Source organism: Physella acuta, unplaced genomic scaffold (genome assembly GCF_028476545.2).
Source record: "Physella acuta isolate Inbredline_101_S28 unplaced genomic scaffold, ASM2847654v3 ptg000049l, whole genome shotgun sequence".
In the NCBI taxonomy this organism is placed as follows: domain Eukaryota; kingdom Metazoa; phylum Mollusca; class Gastropoda; family Physidae; genus Physella; species Physella acuta.
In genome coordinates, this window is record NW_026731569.1 from 4801 (window position 1) to 23872 (window position 19072).

Genomic DNA, 19072 nt, shown 5'->3' on the forward strand with positions numbered 1-19072 from the left:
TTTTCTTCTCGATTCTATTCAATTTTTTAAAAACAAATATAAGTATTTAAAACATGTCTATATCCCGATTTCACTCTCGTCTAAGAAAATGCATAAAAACGTTTTAATATCAAGCTTTTATTTAATAATGCACTAATACGAAGAAAATAAATGATTATCTTTAAATATATAATAATATACTATTTAAATAACTAAAGAAAAGCGTAGGTCACTATATTATCTATTGGATACCTTTACTAATATTTAGTAAAAGACTCACATTACTAATTAGTGTGTACATTTTTAAAATATATACTTTTTTTACTTTCTCGTATATACGTAGTATAGAGAAAGTATTGTAATCGTGCAAAAAAAAAAATCGAGATTTTTACAAATCTCGACGTTTTACACCTCACTGATACGGAAAAACATAATTTTGCAATCTTGTCCGTATGTCTGTGTGTGTGTGTGTCTGTCTGTCTGTCTGTCTGTCCGTGTGTAAACACGATAACTTGAGTACCGTTACAGCTAGGTGGATGAAATTTCATATATAAGTATTTTATCAAAATCGTAGATCCGTATCAACTTTTGAGCGATTTCCGATAACCGGAAGTGGTACTTTTCCTACTTTGAATTTTTCAAAAGCCTATAACTTGAGTACTATTTCAGATAGATAAATGAAATTTCACATGTAAGTAAAAGATCTAATTCTCTACCTTCTGTTAAATTTTGAGTAATTTCCGTTGACTGGAAGTAGTAATTTACGCTACTTCCGATTTCTCAAAAAACTAATGTAAATTTTTAAAGTACTAATAATATTGCGCACTATTATACGCGTTTTTATTCGGCGTTTGCTTGGTGCGCAATGTTTTTTTTATGAGATTCTATTCTATTTTTAAAAGTTTAAGTATTTAAAATGGATTAAAAATCATAACTATATCCCCAGTTACCATCCCCTGTTGTTTTATATAAGAATATTCGAGAAAGTTTAGGGGAGATCACTACCGGTTTATTTATAGTAAAAGAGGTGGATTACATTACTAATTTGTGGTCGTCCATAAATTACGTCACACTCGAAGGGGGGGGGGGGTCGGTAATTTTGTGACGGTGTGAGATGAGAGGGAAGGGAGGGGTTCGGATGGTGTGACGTCACACTTTTGCATTATAAACAAGCAATGTTAGAAAACGAGTTCTAGCTGTTATTTCGCGTTTTAGAAAACGATTTTTAATAAATTGTAATAAGAATTGATTAAAGTAGTTTTTGTTGACAGAGTTCAGACAAGATTTTGGAATAATAAATACATAAAAACGTTTATAATTACAAGCTTTTATAAATGCACGGAAACGAAGAAAATTATACAATTTTTATTAAATATAAAATAATTTAAAAAAATATAATAAATCTGCGGTTACTTTAAATATAAAAAAAATACTTTCTTTAAATATATTAATGCACTACTATTTATATATTTATATTTGTTTAAATACTTATTATAGCGGTCCACGCTTTTATTTATAGTGATATAAATAGTAGTGCATTAATATATTTAAAGAAAGTAATTTTTTAAATACTTAAAGTAACCGCAGATTTATTATATTTTTAAAAATTATTTTATATTTAATAAAAAAATGTTTTATTTTTTTCTTTTTAGTGCATTTATAAAAGCTTGTAATTATAAACGTTTTTATGTATTTATTATTTTTATACTTTTTTGTATTAACGAGTTAAACGCATGTTAAGACAATATAGTGTAGCAAGAAATATATGATACACAATTTGAAAAACAGTTTTGCTTTATTATTATGATTAGTTTTACTATACGTGTCACATTTACTAATGTTTTAGTTACAATCCGAAAATTGTCACAATTAGCTGAACACATTATAATAGAACAGAAATCTTTAACACTTCTTTAACCGATGACATTAATACTGTTCAGTATGTGGTCAAATTTATAGCTTAGGTTTCAGTAAAGTATTATGGGATAGCGTAGTCTAGTGGTAAAGAACTAGACTGCTGACCCGACTAAAACCTTTGCGCGCCTATTGAACGTGATGACGCGCTTTTGTCGTAGAGCCCCCCCCCCCCCCCCCCCTCGCTCCACGCCCAAGACGGCCGTGATGAGGCGCGTGGATAGAACTGCCTACTAATTCGGTCCAAATTTTAATTAATTGATAAAAGATAATCAGGCGACCAATTAAGTCAAAGTGAATGTCACGATGCATTGTCTTCATTTCTTGACCCACGTACCAATTACGATCCGTATCTGTCAGTTAGAAGTGCCTGTAGACAGAGGAAGTGAGTTAAATAAAAGCTTGTAAAAATATAGATTTTTAAAGAAAAATTCAACTGCAATTTTGAGGGGGGGGGGGGGGGGGTTGTAGGCTGAGGTGTGACGTAACTTTAGGGAGGTCTGACTTTTTGTGACGATGAGTGACGGAGGGGAGGGCGGAGGTAAAAATTGTCAAAAAAGCGTGACGTCATTTATGGATGACCCCTTTGTTTGAATATTTGTAATAAAAATGGATGTAAATTTAAACCTTAGAAAAGTATATTTGATATTTAAGACTATTTTTATAAGAAAATGGAACGATTACAAATTCATTTGTCAGTAAATAGCTGATTATTCATTTTTCAATTATTTTTTTTGACAAACACAGACAAGATTACAAAACCGTTTTTTTTCGACTCATGAAGCTGTAATGCGATTTTTGCCCGATTACACTTCCTTATGAAATAGTAAAAATTATTGCGTGATTCAACTAGGTCAGAGTTAATTCTAATAAAAGATATTTTATATTTTAAAAATAGTTAAAACAGTTTGTGTTTTATTTTTAATGTTTACAACACAATCAAGGTTACAGTCTATCTGTTCACATTGGAGGCAAGTTATAATACCTTTGCTATTAGAGTATTTTTTATAATAAATTGACCAGAAAGTATATTGGATGGTGCAGATTTTTTCTGAAACGGTTGCTGTCCTCCACAGTATAAAGTCATCAGTCCTGAAACAACAAAGTCTCCGTTGAACAATTTCTAAACAAACTTACGCTTTTTAATACTTTTAGAATAGACGCAACCGCATATTTCATTTTGTGAAATAGCAATATCGATAATTGTGTATTATCGATAAATATAGTATGCGTTCTACGAACCAATCGCATGGGTCGATGCTCCCCCACGTGAGCACTATTGTTGTTTTAAACTACAATCGTTGAATAAAACAAAGCAGGCACGTCCACCGTCGCTCCGGATGTCGGGTGACCCGGTGCGCCTCGAGATCCCACGTAAGCACTATGGCGCCTACTTTCGTTTTAAAAGCTACCCTAAAATGGACGGCCGGGAACTATGCAGTAATAGGCATATTAATGTTTTCATAATTAATCACAGCTTAGGATATTTTCTATGTTCTTATGCCAATATTTAGTTAGTCTTGACACTTTCTTGGCAGTTCTCCAATTTTCCGCGCATTAATTTAGAGCGCATGTTTCTATTTTTTCTCTCTCTTATATTAACTTATTTTGGTTCAGAAATATGCATCGCAAAGGGATCAGTCACGTTACTGATATTTTCACGTATACGGTCAAGTAAAAAGGACTCAAAATATCTCGACATTCCCAGCACATAATTATAAAAACTTTCTTTTACGCGTTTATCCTACATTGAGCATTATAAATACCAAAATTCTGTTTTAATCGGTGGTTGAGTAATATAACTGAAAAAAGAAGGTATTATACTATCTAATGATGAAATAAATATTTAAAAAGCTAATGATAAATTAGTTATAGTGTCAAGGTTGGTATAATTATTGAGGTTATAATATATAGGGTAATTTCAAAAACAATTTTTGAAAGCCTATGTTGTTTACAGAGTCATGTTTTTTTTTTAAAATGAGAAGCATTTTCATACAAAAATGTAGAAAATGATAAACTAATAGCTTTCAAATGTGACTTTAACCTTCTTTAATAACCCAATGGCCATTGTCCCAGAATGCCATAGTCTCCCCTAGAATTGCGATGTCCATATCCATCGACTGACCAGCTTTAATATGAACTCTGTCAAAGAACACCAGCTGTCGTACTGGCACTGGTAGTGTTTTATCTCCCCAACTTATATAGCATTGAACCACCTACAAAAAACATTTCATACATGTTATTTCACAATTATCCAACATCTTGAAGTGGGTGTATATAATAATGGTCTGTATGTATGTTTAGAACAGGCATCTAAAAACTGACGCTATGTTCACTCTGAGTTAGTTATCCCCCCCTCGCAACCTTAACACCTAAAGCGGGACACGCTTTAATTGTGTAGAGCGACATTAATGGCACACCTAGGTATACGCTGGTTAGGATTATTGACCTAAGGTGACCGGACAGTGGCAGAGGCGTAGCGACCCTTCCCGGCGCCCGGGGACAAACTTTCGATGTGCACCCCCCCTCCTCTCAAACTTTTGATTTGCACCCCCCCTCAAACTTTCGATTACTTTTTCCTACTAATGTCGGCGCCCGGGGGCATATGTCCCCCCCCCAGCCCCCCCCCCATCGCTACGCCTCTGGACAGTGGTGAATGAAGTTGACCCCTCCCAACCCACCCCGAACTGATGTTTATATTTGCGGAAACGCGAAAAGAGGTACCAAAGAACAATGCCGCCAGAATCATAGCTTTTGAAACAGGCAAAACTCTGTGAATATTGTTTTTGCAATTACCAGTTAAGAGGTGTCTGGGTCACTTTAGTATCAATTGGATACCATTACTAATATTTAGGAAGAGACCTACTTTTTAGTGCGTTTACATAAGCTTGTTATTAACGTTTTTTATGGAAGAAAAATTTGTACTTTAAATTTTTACTTTCTCGTAGGCCCTACATACGAAGTATAGAGAAAGTCTTGTAATCGTGCAAATTTTTTTTTTTACAAATCTTGACGTTTTACACCTCACTGATACAGAAAAACATAATTTTGCAATCTTGTCCGTATGTCTGTGTGTCTGTCGGTGTGTCTGTGTGTGTGTGTGTGTGTGTAAACACGATAACTTGAGTACCGTTACAGTTAGGTTGATGAAATTCCATATATAAGTATTTTATCAAAATCGTAGATCCGTATCAACTTTTGAGCGATTTCCGATAACCGGAAATAGTACTTTTTCTACTTTGAATTTTACAAAAGCCTATAATTTGAGTACTATTTCAGATAGATAAATGAAATTTTACATGTCAGTAAAAGATCTAATTCTCTACCTTCTGTCAAATTTTGAGTAATTTCCATTGACCGAAAGTACTAATTTACGCTATTTCCGATTTCTCAAAAAATGCATGTAAATTTATAAAGTACTAATAATATTGCGCACTATTATGCACATCTTTATTTGGCATTCGCTTGGTGCGCAATTCTTTTTTCTACTAGATTCTATTCTATTTTTAAAAGTTTAAGTAAACAAAAACCATGTCTATATTCCGAGTTGCCATCCCACGTAGTGATATATTAGAATATTCGAAAAAGTTTAGGGGAGATCACTCCCGGTTTTTTTATTTACAATAGTTGCATGACTAAAAACCATGCGCACCTAATGAATGTGATGACGCATGTATAATAGTGCGGAAGGGTTGGGTAAAACTGCCTACTATATTGGACACAATTTTAATTAATACATAAAAAAGTAGACAACCTATTAAGTCAAATTTAATGTCATGTTGCATTGTCTTCATGTCTTGACCCAAGTACCAACTATGAACCGAATCTGTCAGTTAAAAGTGTCCGAATATATATATATATATATATATATATATATATATATATATATATATATATATATATATATATATATATATATATTATATACATATAGGGGCCTATATAAGGGCAAAAAAAAATTTGTTGCGGAAAGGGTGAGAGGGGGGCTTTTTTTCTAGTTACGCCACTGTTCCCCGTCTCTCTCATAATCCGCCACTGGCCCTATCTGAAACTCTATCGCTAACCATATCACTATCGCAAGACCAAAGTAGAAAAACTAGTTTATAAAATGTCTGTTTAACAATCAGAGTTTTAAAAATTTAAAAATCTACTTTGAAAATTCGAAATTGACTTGGTTTAAGGAGGGCAATGAACAAAATATTATAGTAGCGGCATTTTTCTATTGTAAATATACCTTAAAGCAGGGGTTCCCAACCTTTTTTTACTCTAGTGCACATTCTAAAATATCGGTAGGGTGGCGGGCACCACCTATTTTAAATCGACAAACTCCTTCCAGAGATTTACAAAGTATGGCTGTAAGAATAATATTTATATTTATGTGTGTGTGTCTTAGTTCTATACATACCTCATCAGAGTCAACGTTTCCCACATTAGACACAGTAAGCCAAACTAAAAGAGTTTCATTTGCGTGTATTGATGGTAAATATTGAAACCTAGAATAGTTGAATGTTGTATAAGACAACCCATATCCAAATGGATACAACGGATCAAATTTAATGTAACGGTAGGTGCGACCTTCCATGGAATAGTTGGTCATGGGCGGTAACTGTGAAAAAAGTAATTGACAAATTAAAATATAATGTCACGATCAGTATTTACTCAATTACAACTTAACTTTTTATATGTGTAATTTTTGAGACATCTTGTGATAATATAGGCCTACTTATGAATGATGAATATTGAAATATATTTTAATAAATTAAGGGCGGATGAACCTTCAGCTTACCAGTGGCGTAGCTACCGTAAAGCTAGCGTAAGCAAGGCATATAGGGGCTCTTTTCCCTCTTTAATTTTACAAATTTTTTTACATTGGAATTTTAATATTTGTATTTTTAAAATAATTTTAAAAAGAAAATGGAAATCCAGTTTCTTTTCTACTGTAGAAGTAATTTTTTTAAAAATCCAAAAAGGCCCCCAAACCTTTCTCACTGGGGGGGGGGGGGGGGGGGTACAAGGCCCATCGGTATTAATAACACTATAGGTATTGTTGCATTGTCGAGCAAGCCGTTGAGAGAATTAGCCTATGAATAAACTTCAACATTGACTCTTTTGTGAGATTGGCATCCGGCGCCCGTAAATTTATACGCATCGCTAAAAACTCTCTAACTCAACGCCACAAACCTGCACCCTCTCCCCTCTCAATAGGGCTGGTAAGTAGGTCACCAACCAGTTCTATGGCTCATGCAGGTTTTATTGAGCCGTAGAACTGGTTGGTGCCCTACTTACCAGCCCTATTCTATGTCCTCACCGAAGTTCCATCCATCCATTGAGACATTTTGTTTTTAAATAACAGCCGTGGACAGTGTTTTCACAGCAAGCTAAGTAGAAAATGTGTCAATGTTTTTCTAGTTTTAACCTTAATCACAAGTTGTTTGTTGATCTAATTTATCTCTAATCAATATGCCGCTAGTTAAAGATTTTTGTTTGTCTGTTTCATTGTCCTTTATGCATTAATACAAAAATGATCCAATCGCCAAGAAACACTGGTAAGTCGTTTAGAATAATTCAGACCGACCTCTACTGAACGTGAAATTTCCTACCACATCACAAATATGAGGAGCAGTACCTCTCCCCTCGCAGAGAAGACAGAAACTCTGACTCCTGCAAAGTTTTCTACCATAAAATTATTTTTAAAATTTCGTTCTAAGAGCGGCCCCTTGACAATGTGGGGGTGGGGTGGGGGTGGTAGTGATAGAGAGAAAGAGAGAGACTGCAAGGAGGCGCTTGCAGTTTGTTTTCTAACGGCTCCCAGAAGAGAATCTATCTATATATATAATTCTCTTCTGGGAGACGCTAGAAAACAAGCTGTAAACGCGCTCCCTACCATCCCCACCCCTACATGGTCTTAGTGAGCTGTGGTTCACGCTATGTTTACCTTCGTGGAGTCGGGTTTAGTGACGGCTATTAGGGGCAGATAATTTAGTTTGAAACGATTTTAAACGTGGGGGGGGGGGGGTTGGGTTATGGTCCTTAACGAGCTACTTATAGTGTTTTAAAGAAATATTTTCAGTGTCAGCGTTGGTACTGTCGAATTCACAAATTATGAATTACTGAAAAGTAGAAAAAACAACAACTAAATAGGGGCGTATGTTATGCCGCGGGCCGGCTCGTTATATATATAGAAGATAAGAAAGAAAACAAAGCAAACCTAAATAAATCATGAGCAACTTTTTAAAATTTGTATTTTGTTAGTGGCGTCACGAGGTTCGATATCAACCGGTGCGTTTAGTGAGTGTCACCCCACCCCGTCTAACAATTTTGCATTTCCGGTGGAGTGTTACCCCCTCTCCTTAATATTTTATCATTTTAACTGGATAAAACATAGTCTTAACAGTAAATTTTACGAGTTTTCGTCATGGTGTCACGCCTAAATTGTGAGGCCCCCGCCTCGTGAAGCTACTGTGTTAGGTTACTTAAAGGTTACATGCTTACAGTTATTTTGTTTGTTTGTTTTATAAAAGTGATATAAAATCAAACTTATTTTACGCTATGGGGTACAACATAATAATTCTGTATAAATACACAACTATGGAAGTATAAAATACACAATTTAAAGATTAACCTAGGGGCCCAATAATAATTTTTGCATAGGGGCCCGAAAATCCTAGCTACGCCACTGCAGCTTACCCCAACCCCCACTGCATATCGGGAGCGTGTGGCATGTTAGTTTCACCACCAAAGTGTCCTCGTAAACCTGATGTAAAAATTTTTTAAAGAGATTTCAACCTGGTCATAATAATAAGGCCATGTGAGTGGTAGTCTTCCTGCAGGCGAGGAGTTGCCTCCAGCGTTTGTTAAGACGTTTCTGATTGCTTCGCCGGCGGCCTGGGCAGGAAAAAAACATTCAATGATCGCCTCAATTCTGTTATTGTCGTCAGCTGCCGAAACATTGAGTGGCCCAGCGTTAAATAACAGCATGACCACCGACGAGTTGCCGCCTATACAAAAATATCAATAGATTTTTTGTATAAAAAATATTTTAAATTGTTTCTTTATAAACTCTTTCGTAAATTCTAATATAACTGTAAGGCTTTGGATGGCACTTCCATTTGAATCGGGCAATAGGTAGTTACATTTATGAAAAAGCAGCTTAGTCTTCATAAAATCACATATATGCGAGAAGTTATTAGAATATGCGACTTTACGACACGATGATATAAAATTATAAAATTGAAAATACAGTAATTACCCTATTTCGGTTTAGAAAATATAAATAGCTTAATTAAGTATCGCTACAGGTAGATCTTGTTGCTTAATATATCAATATTCTCTCCTGTACCTAGATATTATTTCACGTTTGATTTCAGGTAAACGGTAAAAGTACTACAGTATATTTCCGATTTCTTAAAAAACATTCTGAATTGGATCATTTTATATCATATTAGCTGTACCGAACCAGGCGCCTTTATGGCCATTAAATGATAATCATAATCTCAATTTAAAGGGTCATTGTGATTATTCGGGTTCATCAATCTTCAAACGCTGTGCATTTAATAATGCTATTATTATCTACGAGAAAAATGGCCCGTTGAGGAAGGATACAACGGGCGCTAGGCTGATAGTGCTGTCTCTTTTCTCTAAACTAAACCCCCCCCCCCCACCCCCCCCCCCCCCCACCCCCAAAAAAAACATGTCTACCGTCCCATTCAACGAAATATAATTATATACTTTTTCCAGTGTCCGCCCCCTCCCCCGAAAATTCTACCCCGCCCCCGAAAATTTCAAGTACCCCCACCCCTCTCCGGGGAGGAAAAAGTCTGAAAGAAACACTGGTGTCGCGCTTAGCCACTACCCGAAGAATTGCATTAAAGAAATTGCAAGAAAACCACTTTTTAGATTAGACACATTAATTAGGCGGTAATTTTATTATAGAGTATTCTTAAGCGGGGATGGGGCTTCGCCCCTACCCGAAGAATTGTATGCAAGAAACTCTTCACAGCAAACCATTTAGATTAGACAAAATTGCCTTTTTATTCAATGTTTACTCGAGAATCAATGACGTCATATTACTGTGTGCACTCTCCGGCTTGAGATTATTTTCTACTCTATGCTAAATGTGAGGACGTCATACTTCGTTTTTCGAATTACTATGCATGTTTTTAATTTGCTTGTGTTTTCTCTAGAGCGTTCTTGTCAGATAGATAGATAGATAGATACACAGACAGCAAAACTATTAGTATTAATAATATAACGCTGTTGGTAGTGTGTCATTCCTCGTGTCATCGCTATAGATTTTGGAATTCTCTCCCTGGGCGCGGCCGGCCGGGTAAACGTGTTGTTCGGCGGCGGTTTAAATTACGCCTTGGGTTCGGGGAGGAGAGGTGTCTGGACGGATGTTCTTGAGAGCGTCGGCTCTCAGTTTTTTTTTTTTACCTTCATTTAATTTTTGTGAATATCCATATTCGCACCACAGGGGTCGGTGCGGTGCGCTTATGGAATATCCGCCCCAATGTGGGGACCGCAATCGCGCGCATCGCGGTAAACTCTGAGAATACCGACTAAAAAAATCCGCCCCAAGGTAATATCCATATACCCATCGTAGCGAAGCGTGCAGCGCGGTAAACTGAGGATACCTACACCCGCGAGGAGCGCGATTCTCTAAAAAAAATATCCGCCCAATGCGGTGCGCAGCGCGGTAAACTCTGAGGTAATATGCATATCCACACCGTGGCGAAGCACGGGTATAAGCTAGTTTTACTTTAACTTGCTACAAAATTTCCATTTGTCCATTTATGCGATATTTTTTGCTAATAATTTTCGCTGTAAAACTTCATACACTTTGGTATTTATTAATTTATTTATTCCTTCAAGAAAATTATAATTATAAATACTGAAAACATTGTAGAGAAATTCTACGGTTTTAAAAAAAATTACTTCCTCCCTCCTTCCATTGTTTCTCGTAGTCATAAAAATAAACCAGTCACCCCAACCTACGAAAATGATGCTACACTTAAGCATACAACCTACACTTCTCTTATTAGTTTGTTGCCGCTAGTAAGCAAAGAGTTCTATCCGCACCTCTTCACATGACTCGGTTTTGAGCTCATGTAAGCCACAGTCCTTGCTTCATCCTCTTGGGTTCTCTACAGAATTTCCTTGGGCGGCCCAGTTTTCTTCTTTCCTTGGGATTCCTTTCCTCGCGATGTTGTCCCCTCCCCTTCTCACGGTATGCCTAATCCATCCCCATTGGCGGGCTTTAATATCCCTGTCTATTGGCTGTTGTTTGGTGTGTTGCCATAGGCCTTTATTGGACATTTTGTATAACCATCTTATCTCGAGGATCTGTCTTAAAGATCTGTTTGTGAACGAATGCAGCCTAACTGTATTTTTTGGTAAACCTTCAGATCTCCGTAAAAAAAAGAACCAGCTACAGAAACTGCAAATACACCAACCCAACAACCTACACACAATTTCATTTTTTTGTTTTGTTTGATGCAACTGCGATTTTTAAAAAATATTCAGAATGTTGAATTAGGTTTCTTAAAAAACGAGGGTTTTTTTTTCATTAACATTTCTATTTCTATAGCTCGTTGCGCTGGTGGTGCCATCCTATGACTGACTGTTATTTAAACGGGAGCTCACTCCCGCTTTATTTCAAAAGTGGTTCGTTATTATAGATTTAGAGAAGATAATTTCTGTTCTTTTTTAAAAATATTTCTTTGCTTAAAGTTATGTTAGCAGGTTCTCTTAAAAATATGCAAACAAAAAAATACGCAACTAGAAATGTATGCACAAGAGCAATACTCAAACAGCCGTTGAGAAGATTAAATTATGGTTTTATGACTTTCACAATTTTCAAAATAAAAGCATCGTGAAACTGTTTTCATTTTGTCGAACCATTCGGGGATGCTAACCCCAACACCTCTGACTACGCTTCTGATTTTACATTAGCATTTTTGCAAAGAGCAAACGCAGTTATTGAAGTTACGAAACACAATATAAAAATTAAAATCAAATTAAAATGAAGTACTTGTAATATTTTAAAATAACTAAACAAATAGCTATTATAATGTTTATTAAATTGTATTTCTTACTGTAAAGCAATCCATCTCTTAGGAGATCTTTTTGATACCCAGGCAGCTCTAAATCGGCTCTGTCTTGACCTTCACTTTCAATGTCGGGTCCTAAATACAATTTATATTATCCATCAAACACGATCAACCTACACTAGTAAATAGCTTATCGCTATTCTACTTGATTTTGGTTAAAATTGTTTTGATAAGCCGTTGTGTTAAATTAATGTTAAATACAAAATGTAAATAACATGCTTCCACCTTTTCAATTTTACAATATGGATTCGTGTGTGTAGACGAACCTGTTCCTAGGGCAAAAATGATCAAATCAGAATTGTTTACGATCAATGGAATGAGATCTTTTTTGTAGGATGTGCAGCGTGTTCCATCCATGCAGACTTTCGAGTATTTGGCATTCGGAAAAATTTCTCGTATGCCTTGTAAAGGTGTTTTTATAAAGCTATGGTCTGTAAATGGTGCATAATCACCAAACTGCTGTTGAACATTGTCTGACATTGGTCCTAGGATCTAAGATGTGTTATATAAACGTAGAGCATCTTTCAACTATCTTTTTAGATATATAACTCAGTGGCGTAGCGAGGTCGGGTGTCACCCGGTGCGGTACTTAATGGTGTCACCCCCCCCCCCCCCAGAGGCGTAGCGACTCTTCCCAGGGACAAACTTTTAATTTTCGATTTGTACCCCCCCCCCCTCAAATTTTCGATTTGCACCCCCCCTCAAGTTTTTCTCTATATATTTTGCTATTTTTTGCCTTGGTGTCACCCCCCCCCCCCCTAAATAGTGTCACCCGGTGCGGTCCACACCCCCGCCCCCCCCCCTCACTACGCCACTGATATAACTACAGGCTTGATTTACAAAAATTCATAAAAACATAATTTTTATGCACCTTAAAAAAATTAACAAGATACTTAAATATCTATGGTAATCTATTAAAAACATTTTAAATGCATTAACAAATTTCGTATTACAAACCGCAACATTATTATATTTTTCCTTCTTTAGTGGTAAAATGTTATTGTTGTTTTTGAGCAAAACAAGAGATTTAATGGCTGACTCTAGTGCGAGAGCCTGATGTTCTGTCGACTCAGCGGTGGAACTGTCTAGCTGAGCGTATGGATTGTTATCTGGTGGGTCAAACTCTCCTAATCGCATTCTGGTGTAGAAAAGAGGTTTGACGGTATCACGGACTAGGCTTTCGCTAAGCTTTCCTTCCTTGACCGCATCAACTGTTAAATACACATATGCACTTGGGTAAAATGCTTTTATCAAAAAAATTTTAAAACACTAAACCAAAATGGCCTCCTATCTAGAAAGCAGCACAATTCAAAGTCTTTTGAAAATCAAATCAAATCTGCTTTCGTATCAATCACCGGACATTTAACCGGCAGCTCTGATTTTTCCCACGTTTTCTTTAACTTGCTTTCGCGTCTGTTTGTCTTTCCATCAAATCTTGCGATCGAAATTTCGGGCACTTCCCAGTTAGCTAGCGCGCTGAAATTTTCAGGGAAGCTTTGTTTCCGATGACAATACAATATTCAATTATTATTATTACTAAATTGATCCATGGAAAATTGTTATTGATCACTTTAGACTCTTTTGATTTGTACAAAAAAGGGACAACCTTGTAATTGTGATTTGATAAAAACAAGGTTCGGTACTTTCCCTCTTCTGGCTTACTGAAAAACAAATGAAACATGAAGGAGCGAGCACGCGATTGGCTGAGTAGTGGTCACGCGGTGTTTGTGTACAAACCTATGCAAATCTAACTGATCCGGAAGTAGAATGTTGATGATCGAATGGTTTGCACGCGAGGGCAAAATGGTGAAAGAAACGGCAACACAGAAGAAACGTCGATTGGAAAAGGCACGCCAGAAGTATCAGGAGAAGCGCAATGCAGGATACAGAATGGAAAATCCTCCTAAACGACCAAAAATTATGGAAGAAGGTGAGTATCAAAAGAAGCTTGAAAAAGATCGAAACCGAAAATCTGCTGCTTTAGCGATGGAGACAGAAGAACAAAGTGTCTCTCGTAAAACATAACAAGAAAGGATCTCTCGTCTTGCTAAGCAGAAAGAACGAACTGCTGCTGCACTTGCGATTGAGACCGAAGAAGAAAGGGTCTCTCGCCAAGCAAAAGACAGAAAGCGTCATGCTACTGCTCGTCAAGACAAAGAAAGGCATGAATCAGAAATTCAACGTCGACGCACTGCTTACGCCCAACGTTCGGCAGCAATGAAAACATTTTTCGACACGATAAACACTTTTTGCAATATAACTTGTGATATTTGTCATAAGCAGTGCTATCCTAATCAGGTGACAAAATATCACATGCTTGCTTCTAAGGGATACCTTCCCCCTGAGCTTGCGCAAAAGACTGTGCTAGATGTTTGTCACCGATGTAACTCGCACTTGCGCAACAATAAGACGAATATGGCTCTGTCGAAAGCCCACGTTTTTCATTTTTTGTCATAATGCGCACGCAGTTTGCGATCGCTTATAGTAGAGTGATCGCTTGCATTATTGTGATGTAGGCTATAGCATTTATTTTCTACATTTTAGTTCAATCAGAAAACGTGGGTTTATTTTTTAAAATTTAATGATAATTATTTAAAAATATATATGCTATAAATGTTTAATGCAATGAACAATAAATCCATGCTATCTTAAATTGCTTTTTCTTTTTGGAATACTAAATTTGAGAAATTGAAATCGAGATTTTGATGATCGAGATTTTGATAATCGAGATTTTGATAATCGCAATTTTGATAAATCTCAACGTGACATCGTCCTGAGTAGAAAATATTAAGTTTTGCCATTTTGTCTGTCTTTGTGTGTTTGTCTGTGAACACTGTATCGTAAGTAACGGTTAAGATATTAACGCAATTTCCTTTATAAGTATTATATAAAATGTGTAGTTTTCTTCCGATTACTAAGCGATTTCCGGAAATTGTATTTACTCTACCTCAGGTTTCTCATGAGTGACATAAAGTGACATTCAAAGCTCGGTTAACGACATTTCACAAACGAGTATTAAACCTTTCTTCCGATCGTCATGAAACTTTGGAGAGTTGATTAGAACACTCCAGGGGAGGTTTCTGAAGAAAAAAAATTTAATACCGCGTCGGCGGCCCCCGGCAGGGTGCGATTTGGCGCCCCGGGATATGTCGTGAGCGCTATGTCGCCTACGTTAGTTTTGAACGGTGCAATAGACTATGTATAAAATGGGGCTTTATAGTCGTTCAGTAAATTGAATTAGGCAAGTGCTCTGGAGCCCCGACAGGGTGCGATTTTTAGCTTTGGGCTATTCCTTAAGCGCTGTGGCGCCTTCAATTGTTTAAAAGTGCGATAGACAATGGATAACATGTGTTATTATAGTCGTTCAGTAAATAAAATCAGGCGCGTCCGCCGGTGCCCTGTGCTATCCCGTGAGCACTATGGCGCCTAGGTTTGTTTTAAGGAGCACCCTACAATATTGACACTGTGGCATACGGCATTCAATGATTAACCCGAGCCAGGGGCCGTACGCGGCTCCCATGCGGTAGTGTAATTGGGGCTCCCGAGAGCGCCCTGCTACATCACTGACATCCTGGCGGAGACTGAAGTGTGCTCTATCTCACAATTATGGAGAGTAATTAACGTACACTCAAGGCTTTCATACACCACGCCCTCGGGTGTGCTAGGCGGTATTGTAGGTAAACCCGAACCCCGAAAAAACATGACCCAAAAATATAGCGCAGGCATTGCTTACATTTAAATAACTCAGTTTTAGAAAACAAGGTCACACTTCTAAAAATATAGGATTGGTAACGCAATAATGAAACCATCTTAACATATTACGTCCCATCCGAACATATTACGTCATACTTTCTTCTTAGACCGCGGCAACGTGCGGACGGGCACGCTAGTATCTAAATAAATATCAGATCTAGAGTTTTATTTTAAGATCGCATTTTAGTCAGTGACTACCATAAACTACCCATTACCGATGACCCTTATAAAAGTTGTGCTGTACACACGGTAAAATACCTATATAATGGTGCCCTGTGAAAATGGCCCCGTTAATATGACCCCGTCAAATCGATCCCCGACAAAACGACCTAGTCAAAATAGCCCTGTCAAAAGGGCCCCGACTTATTGGCTCCCGTCAAATGGGCTCCCGTTATATTGGCTCGCGACATATAGGCTCCCGACAAAGGAGCTCCCGACATTTAGGCTCCCGACAAATGGACTCTCGACATATTGGCTCCCGACATAAGGGCTCACAACAAATGGGCTCCCAAAAAATGAACTCATGACATATGGGCTACCGACAAATGGGCTTCCGACATATTGGCTCCCGACAAATGGGCTCCCGACATATTGACTACCGACAAAATGACTCCCGACATATTGGCTCCAGACAAATGAATGGCATGACCACTATTGGCATAAAAGTAACCATTTTGTCCGACCTCCACTACTACTATAACCTCTTTTTAATGCCTGAATGAAATTATTTTTCATGAACCAACATCAATTCACAAACAAATCAAGCCCTTAACAGCTAAAATCTACCAATTCTAAAATTTTGATAATGTTTAGTTTACAACAGTAAAGATATGTTGCTTAAAAGCGAGCACAGAAGTGAAAATGATGTTTACAGGATAACGACATTTTGTTTTGATAACCTATAAGCATACTGGACGTAGGAAGGTCCCCACACACTGAGTTGGAACAGCCTATAACCGACTCAATTATGGAAGTCATAGATAGATTACCCTTAAATTAAAACATAATATATTTTATAATAGATAAATAATATTAAAATAACGCCTGCCGAACAAGAGATGCATACGTTGTATTACTTAAGAGTATTGGATAAGCTAACTCTAAAGAATATTGATGATGGGGTCCCACTGGCAGGTGTCATATTCAACGAGACCGCTTTGCCGGGAGACTTAGTCTCTACAGAAACGGTATTGTCAGTGGTCCTTTTGTCTGGAGCCAAATTGACAGGAGCCTTTGTGTCGCGAGCCAAAATGACGCTAGCCTATTTGTCGGGAGTCGTAATGACGGGGGCCGTTTTGTGGAAAAAACTAAATGACGGGAGCCTATTTGTCGGGAGTCGTAATGACGGGGGCCGTTTTGTGCAAAAAACTAAATGACGTGAGCCTATATGTCGGGAGCCAAAATGATGGGAGCCTATTTGTCAGGAGCCTTATTTACTGGAGCCCTTTTGTCGGGAGCCTATATAACGGGAGCCTATTTGTCGGGAGCCTAAATGACGGGAGCCTATTTATCGGGAGCCTTTATGACGGGGCCCATATGTCGCTGGCCATTTTGACGGGGTCAATTTGACGGGGCCGTTTTGTCATTTGCCGTTTTGACGCCGCACGCTATATAATGTCAGCCCATGTGAAAGACAGCTAAATATTGCAATTATATTTTGCGTGGATTTGTCAAATTAATAAATCAGTCTGGAAATAGATGGATATTTAGGATGAAATATTGACTCAACATAACGTAACTTTTTTCCACTACAAAAAAAATAAACCGGGAGTGATCTCCCCTAAACTTTCTCGAGTATACTTATATAACACTACGGGGGATGGCAACTCGGGATATAGACAATATTTTAATCCCTTTTTAATTACTTAAACTTTTAAAATATAATATAATCTCGTAGAGAAAAAAATTGCGCACCAAGTGAATGCCTAAATTCACATGCAGTTTTTTAGAAATCGGAAATAACGTAAATTACTACTTCCGGTCAACGGAAATTACTCAAAATTTGATAAAGGCAGAGAACTAGATCGTTTACTTACATGTGAAATTTCATTTATCTATTTGAAATAGTACTCAAGTTATAAGGTTTATGAAAAATGGAAAGTAGAAAAAAATCCATTTCCGGTTATTGGAAATCGCTGAAAAGTTGATACAGATCTACGATTTTGATATAATCCTTATATATGAAATTTCATCAACCCAACTGTAACGGTACTCAAGTTATCGTGTTTACAGACACATACACACACGCACGCATACACACACACACACACGCACAACCGCACGCATACACACACACACATACAGACATACAGACAAGATTGCAAAAGTATGTTTTTCCGACTCAGGGAGGTGTAAAACGTCGAGATTTGCAAATAATCATTAAAAAAGTTTTTAAAAACCCACGTTTTCTGATTGAACTAAAAAGTAGAAAATAAATGCTATACATCACAATAATGCAAGCGATCACTCTACTATAAGCGATCAAAAACGTGGGGCGCCGTGATTTTCTTACAGTTTCTAATACTGTTGACTCTCTACAAGCTCCCTAATAAAAGTCAATAGTATTATCTAATCAATAGTAATATAACTTTTACTTCGGCGCCCCACGTTTTTGATCGCTTATAGTAGAGTGATCGCTTGTATTATTGTGATGTATAGCATTTATTTTCTACTTTTTAGTTCAATCAGAAAACGTGGGTTTTTAAAAACTTTTTTAATGATTATTATTTTCTACTTTTTAGTCTTTGTCTGTTTGTTTGCATTAAAATCTTGCTATCGATTTTATCTTTTCACTTTTTTTTGGGTAAACGAAGACAACTCGTAAAAAGACAACCCGTAAAAAACACGTTGTGTGAATACGTTACTGACTGGAACACATAGATTTGAACCCGTGTCGAGTGGGATAGCAATCGTGTGCCCAACCACTCGACCATATCGTCTCCCCCCATACTGGCCACCAGTTGTTACGGTTGTTTGTACACAAATTACAGTTACTGGGTTATGTCCCTTTTTCCCCACGTTTTTACTACAACGAGCCGACCCGCGGCGTATCATACGCCGCTATTTAGTTGATTTATTTTCTACTTTTCAGTAATTCATAATTTGTGAATTCGACAGTACCAATGATGCCACTGAAAATATTTGCTTTAAAACACTAACCCCCCTTCTTTCCCCTAACCCCGACCCTACACCCCCCCCCCCGTGAAAGCAGCCTCCTCTTAGTTACCTCCTGTAAGTTTAAAGTCGGTTCAAACTAAATTATCTGCCCCTAATAGCCGTCACTAAACCTGGCTGTACGGTTTGTAAACATTAACGTG

General features: G+C 37.2%; 1 protein-coding gene across 3 annotated transcripts in view; it reads right to left on the minus strand.

Annotated features, from left to right (window-relative positions):
* Nucleotides 1-2076: 2076 nt before the first annotated feature.
* The window catches only part of LOC131944941 (xylan 1,4-beta-xylosidase), a 68697-nt gene continuing 51701 nt past the window's right edge, over nt 2077-19072 (minus strand). For 2 of the 3 annotated variants that reach the window (XM_059305865.1, XM_059305849.1), the window contains 8 exons: nt 12960-13213; nt 12269-12494; nt 11988-12077; nt 8680-8891; nt 6299-6499; nt 3938-4109; nt 2879-2985; nt 2077-2263 (listed from right to left, as the gene is read on the minus strand). In XM_059305865.1, the coding sequence (XP_059161848.1) occupies nt 2234-2263; nt 2879-2985; nt 3938-4109; nt 6299-6499; nt 8680-8891; nt 11988-12077; nt 12269-12494; nt 12960-13213 (1292 nt within the window). In that variant the 3' untranslated portion in view covers nt 2077-2233. Of the gene's footprint in view, nt 2264-2799; nt 2986-3937; nt 4110-6298; nt 6500-8679; nt 8892-11987; nt 12078-12268; nt 12495-12959; nt 13214-19072 lie in introns of those variants that run through there. The other variant, XM_059305855.1, reaches the window with a different exon arrangement.